Source organism: Eimeria necatrix, genomic scaffold (assembly GCF_000499385.1).
Source record: "Eimeria necatrix Houghton genomic scaffold, Enh_scaff1409, whole genome shotgun sequence".
Lineage (NCBI taxonomy): Eukaryota > Apicomplexa > Conoidasida > Eucoccidiorida > Eimeriidae > Eimeria > Eimeria necatrix.
The window spans coordinates 2,501-7,945 of NW_013652146.1; the positions used below are offsets into that span (position 1 = coordinate 2,501).

The window sequence follows — 5,445 nt, forward strand, 5'->3', positions numbered from 1 at the left end:
TGCTGCTGCTGCTGTTCCTGTTGCTCGTGCTGGTGCTGCTGTTGTTGCTGCTTTTGCTGCTGCTGATGTTCGTGTTGCTCTTGCTGGTGCTGCTGTTCTTTGTGCTTTTGTTGCTGCTGCTGCTGCTGCTGTTCCTGTTGCTCCTGCTGCTGTTGTTGCTGCTTTTGATGCTGCTGCTGCTGATGTTCGTGTTGCTCGTGCTGGTGCTGCTGTTCTTGCTGCTTTTGCTGCTTCTGCTGCTGCTGCTGCTGCTGCTGGACTTGCTGCTTTTGCTGCTGCTGCTTTTGCTGCTGTTGTTGCTGCTGTCGCTGTGCTGCTGCTGCTGTTGCTGCTGTTGCTGCCTGCCTCACTTCTGCGTTTTGTGCAGCTTTTGCTGCTGGAGCTGCTTGTTTTGCTGCTGCTGCTACTGCCTATTCTTTGCTGCTGCTTAATAAATATTAAACAAATGAACTTTTCAATTAATTTAATTAATTAATTTAATTAATTAATTGAAGTAATTAATTATTTAATTTAATTATTTAATTTGTTTCTTTTGCAGCACTGCGAGTTCAAGCTAAAGCTGCTGCCGGGGCAGCTGAAGGCCGGCGCTGCTGCTGCTCTTTGCCTCAAACGCATGCAGCAGCAAACAGCAGCAGCAGCAGAAACGCACAAAGAGCTGCTGCGGCATCTCCAGGTTTGCTGCTGCTGCTGCTGCTGCTGCTGCTGCTGCTTTTAGGGAAAATAAAAACAAACCTAAATGTCAATGCTAGAAAGCCATTTAAATGCAAATGTACATTGTATTACAAGAGGAAAAAAGTAGATTTATTTCATAAAATAAACAACAAATAAATAACAAGTAAGTTATTAAAAACTGCTGCTGCTGCTGCTGCTGCTGCTGCATGCGTTTAGGTCTCGGAGCTGGTGCTTTGCCTTTTGGGAGATGTGCAATTGGCTTCACCTCAGGGCGAAGCAGCAGCAAAGAAGAAGCAGCAAAAGCACAAAATCAAAATCAAAGAAGAGGAATAAATGCATCCTGCTGCTGCTGCTGCAGCAGCAGTTGCTGCTGCTGCTGCGACGGCTGCGACGGCCGCGGGATGCTGCGGCTGAACTGCGCCGCAGGGGTGGCTGGTGGGTGCTTGCTGCTGCAGCAGCAGGTGCAGCAGCTGCAGCAGCAGCTGCAGCAGCAGCTGCAGCAGCAGCTGCAGCAGCAGCAGCAGCAGTTTCAGTGGCAGGCCAGTCGGTTTGCTGCTGCGGTGTACAGGCAGCTCTTGTGTTCGCGGAGAGCTGTCTGTACACCCGAGCAGCAGTTCGCATTGATCTCTGGAGTTAATTAGTTTCCAAGGAGGAGGCAGCAATGTGCATTGAAAGTGCATGCATTGGAAAGGAAAATGAAGACAAATATAAATATAAATATAAATATATTTAAAACAAATAAAAAACCCAAAAGGGCAAGTCCAAAAGCACTTCAAATCATTTGTTTATTCCTTCTACTTGTGAAAGTGCAAAAGTAGCCAAGTTGGACCACTGTGCATGCATGCGCGGGAAAAGTGTGTCATTTAAAGGCCCGAAACAAAAAGAAATGAATTAAAACAAAATAAATATAAATTAAATGTAATTTAAATGTAAATTGAAAGAAAATAAAACAAAAAGAGTTTCGGATTTCGGCGAGAAGCCCCCGTTTGCGGCAGGTGTCTGTACACCTGGCGAAACGGGCCGTAGGCGCGCTTTTGATTTTACATTTAATTTTGCATTTATATTTATATTTATGTCTACAATTATGTTTATATTTACAATTATATTTATATTTACAATTATATTTACATTTACTTCCACAGTATTCGTGCTTTTGCTCCATTTAAGTCTTCTGCCTGCACGCCCAAAGACTTCCCCACAAGTGCGCGCGAAGAAAAGCGCCGAACTATTTTTTACGGCTGCTGCATGCAGCCCCAAAACGCATGCATGCATGCATGCACGCACGCATGCATGCATGCACGCATGCATGCGCGCATGCGCTTTACATGCATGCGCGCAGGCAGGCATGCATGCATGCGCTTTACTTGCATGCATGCATGCATGCATGCATGCATGCATGCATGCATGCATGCAGGGTCATTTGGGGGGCTTTCTTTGCATGCGCGGATGTCGCCAGCAGCTCCTTAGCTTTGAGGGCAAATGAATTAAATTATTTATTAAATTAAAATTTGCTGCATTTCCACTTGGCGGTACAAATCGGCGAAAGTCCACAAGTCTTCGACTGCCCCACACCCTTCCCACTGCAGTCTGCATGCGCCGCATGCAGCCCCACAATAAAACGCATGCATGCATGCATGCGTGCGTGCATGCATGCATGCATGCATGCATGCATGCATGCATGCATGCGTGCAGGATTGTTTCTCGTCGCGTTGGGGCTGCATGCGGCCTCGTGCAGCAACATGACTTTCGTTTTTGGGGCTACGTGCTGTTCCAAAGCACTCGCGTGCATGCATGCATGCACGCATGCATGCATGCATGTACGCATGCATGCATGCATGCATGCATGCACGCATGCATGCATGCATGCCGTGCATGCATGCATGCGCACATGGTGCATGCATGCATGCGTCTTGGGGCTTTTTTGATGCGGCAGGTTTCGCTTGCATGCATCTGGGGCTGCCCCCGACTGCGCTGTCTAGACTAGCTCGTGCTGCTGCTGCTGCTGCGTTTGCTGCTGCTGCAGTTAGTTTCTCCTAAGACAAGTTGGAAAGAAATGTTTGGTTTGTTGAAATGCATGCAGCAGCAAAAGAAATGGGGCTTTACTAAAATGCTGCTGCAGTTGCCCTAGCTGGATTGGGGTGTACGTACACCGCGCCTCAGCCGCATGCATGCAGCTGCTGCTGCTAGTCTGCTTCTCGCTTGTCGCTTTCCTCTGCTGCTGCTGCTGCGCGCCCGCTGCTGCTGCTGCTGCTGCTGCTGCTGCTGTCAGCTATAAAGCGCTCGAGCTGGCGCTGCTGCTGCTTCAGCTTCCGCTCCTGCGCCCGCTGCCGCTGCTGCAGCAAATAAGGAATATACTGCTCTTGGTATTCTTGCCGCAGCCTCAGCAGACAAGGCCACAGCTTGTCCATCCCCTGCAGCAGCAGCAGCAGCAGCAGCAGCAGCAAGGCAACAGCAGTGAGAACAACAGTCTCAGCAGCAGCAGCAGCGCAGCGACAGCAGTTCAAACTGCTGCAGCAGCAGCAGCACGCGTTGAGCTCGCTAGCAGCGCCTGGCCGCCAGAATGATCTAAAGAACAACTAAAGTGAAGAAATAAGTTAAATAAATAATCAAAATGAATAAATGAATAAATAAAAAATTAAAAAGACAGATTTAAAACAATAAATAAGAAGCAAGACACACAAAATGAATGCAGAAGCAGAAAATGACGAAAAGTCTTTCAACGAGAATTGAAATAAATGAACAGAAAAGACAAGAGGGATAAAAATGAAACATTTAAAGAGTAATGGATTAATTGAAATAAAAGAATAAAATTAAAACTGCTTTTAATTTAAAAAAGAATTAAAGAATAATGAATGAAAAAGAAGAAACTGCTGAGTTGGCTGCGGGAGGGAAACCTGCAGCGGAAATGGAATGAAAGTGAAAGTGGGAGGAAATGGACTAAAATTTCGAAATAAAAGAAAATAAAAGAAAAGAATATAAAAATAAAAAGAAATAAATGCAATTAAATGAAAACAAACCTCCAAAGTGGCAGCAGAAACTCCCAGAGTTTCAATTTTCTCGTAAAAGCTGCACAGCGCCAACGCCGTGGACCGGCCCAGGCTGCCCATGTAACGATCGTCCGCCAAAAGGGCTTCCTGAATGAAAAAAAAGAAATTAAAATTAAAAATAAATTAAAATAAATTAAAAATAAATTAAAATAAATTAAAATAATTCACTTCATCGTTTTAAATCCTTTTCAGGAAGAAATCCCACGCAGAAACTCACAATTTAAGAACCCGCAATTTGAAATGGCGAAATAATTCAAGTTGGAACCTTTTAAGTGGAAAAGTAATCCAATTTCGAGTTTTAAATGCGAAAACAAATTAAAATTTGCATTCCAAATTAAAAATTAAATTCAAATTGCAATTTAAATGAAGAAATAATTCAAATCCAACTTGAAATGGAGAAAAAATTCAAATTGCACATTCAAACGAAGAGAAGATCACAAAGTTGAGTTTTAACTTTAAAATTAAATCAAATTTGAATTTTAAATCAAAAATTAAACTCAAATTCAAATTTAAATGAAGAAATAATTCAAAAGGAAACTCTAAATGCAGAAAACAAAAAAAACAAATTCCAAACTCTTTCAAAAACAACTGGAAAAGGACAAAGGAAAAAGAGGAAGGAAAGAAACGAAATAAAAGTAAATAAACAAATAAAGAAATAAACAAATAAATGAAATAATAAATAAATAAATAAATAAATAAATAAATAAATGAAGGTGGATAATGGCAGCTGAAAGAACAGAAGTAGGAACACCAATTAGGGAACATTAAGATGCACCAACATCAAAATGAAAACCAAATTAATAATTTAAATAATAAAACAATTAATAAACAAATAAAAATAAACAACTAAAGCGAATGGGCAGCAGCAAGAAGCAGCAAGCAGCAGCAGCAGCAGCAGCAGCAGCAGCAGCAGCAGCAGCACCACCCCAACAGCAGCAGCAGCAGCGCCACCATCACCACCACCCCAGCAGCAGCACCATCAGCATCAGCAGCAGCAGCAGCAGCAGCAGCAGCAGCAGACCTGGAAGTCTTCGTAGTTGTTGAGGAGTTTGAGGACTTTGTTGGGGTCTGCTGCGTCTGTCTTGTTGAGCAGCAGCAAAAAGGGAAGTTTGTGGCGGAAGCAAACGCTGCATGCATGCACTAAGTTGCTGAGGAAGCTGTTTGGGGCTTGGCAGCTGCAGCAGTCTGCTGCATACAGCAGCAAAGTGGGAAAGCTGGCAGCAAAAGCTTCTGCAATTAAAGCCCCGCTCGCGCTCCAAGTAAACACTTCTATTTGCCCAGGAGTGTCCACCAGCACCACGTCTATCCCCCTCTTGCTGCTGCTGCTGCTGCTGCTGCTGCTGCCGCTGCTGCTGCTGCTGCTGCTGCTGCTGCTGCTGCCGCTGCTGCTGCTGCTGCCGCTGCTGCTGCTGCTGCCGCTGCTGCTGCTGGGAGCAGCGGGCGCTCCCTCGCTCTGCTGCGCAGCTCCCACCCCGCCCCCTTCGCCCCCGCTGCTGCTGCTGCTGCTGCTGCTGCTGCTGCTGCTGCTGCTGCTGCATCTGTTGAAAATGAGCTGCAGCAGCGCGCCGATCTTGGTGGCGAAGAGGTTTAGGGCCGTCAACATCCCCCCGTTTGGCCCCAACTCGTAAACCCTCATTAAGTGTTTATAATTAATGCTGTCGCGAATATCCACTGCAGCAGCAAAAGGAACTGCTGCTGCTGCAGGGTCCAGGTTCACTGCGTAAAC

General features: G+C 45.3%; 2 protein-coding genes across 2 annotated transcripts in view; both read right to left on the bottom strand.

Moving 5' to 3' along the window:
• Nucleotides 1-667, bottom strand: part of ENH_00013190 (hypothetical protein) — a gene marked incomplete at both ends in the record, with an annotated part of 833 nt that extends 166 nt beyond the window's left edge. The window contains 2 exons of the mRNA XM_013579045.1: nt 1-341; nt 650-667. The exon at nt 1-341 is cut by the window's left edge and continues 166 nt beyond it. Coding sequence (XP_013434499.1) covers nt 1-341; nt 650-667 — 359 coding nt within the window. The remainder of the gene's footprint in view (nt 342-649) is intronic.
• A 2,188-nt stretch (nt 668-2,855) lies between these two features.
• Nucleotides 2,856-5,355, bottom strand: ENH_00013200 (XPA-binding protein 1, related; the record flags this gene model as incomplete). The annotated part of the gene is made up of 3 exons (XM_013579046.1): nt 2,856-3,083; nt 3,690-3,806; nt 4,741-5,355. 3 exons carry the CDS (start codon nt 5,353-5,355, stop codon nt 2,856-2,858), a joined length of 960 nt encoding a protein of 319 aa, XP_013434500.1.
• Between the last annotated feature and the right edge of the window lie 90 nt (nt 5,356-5,445).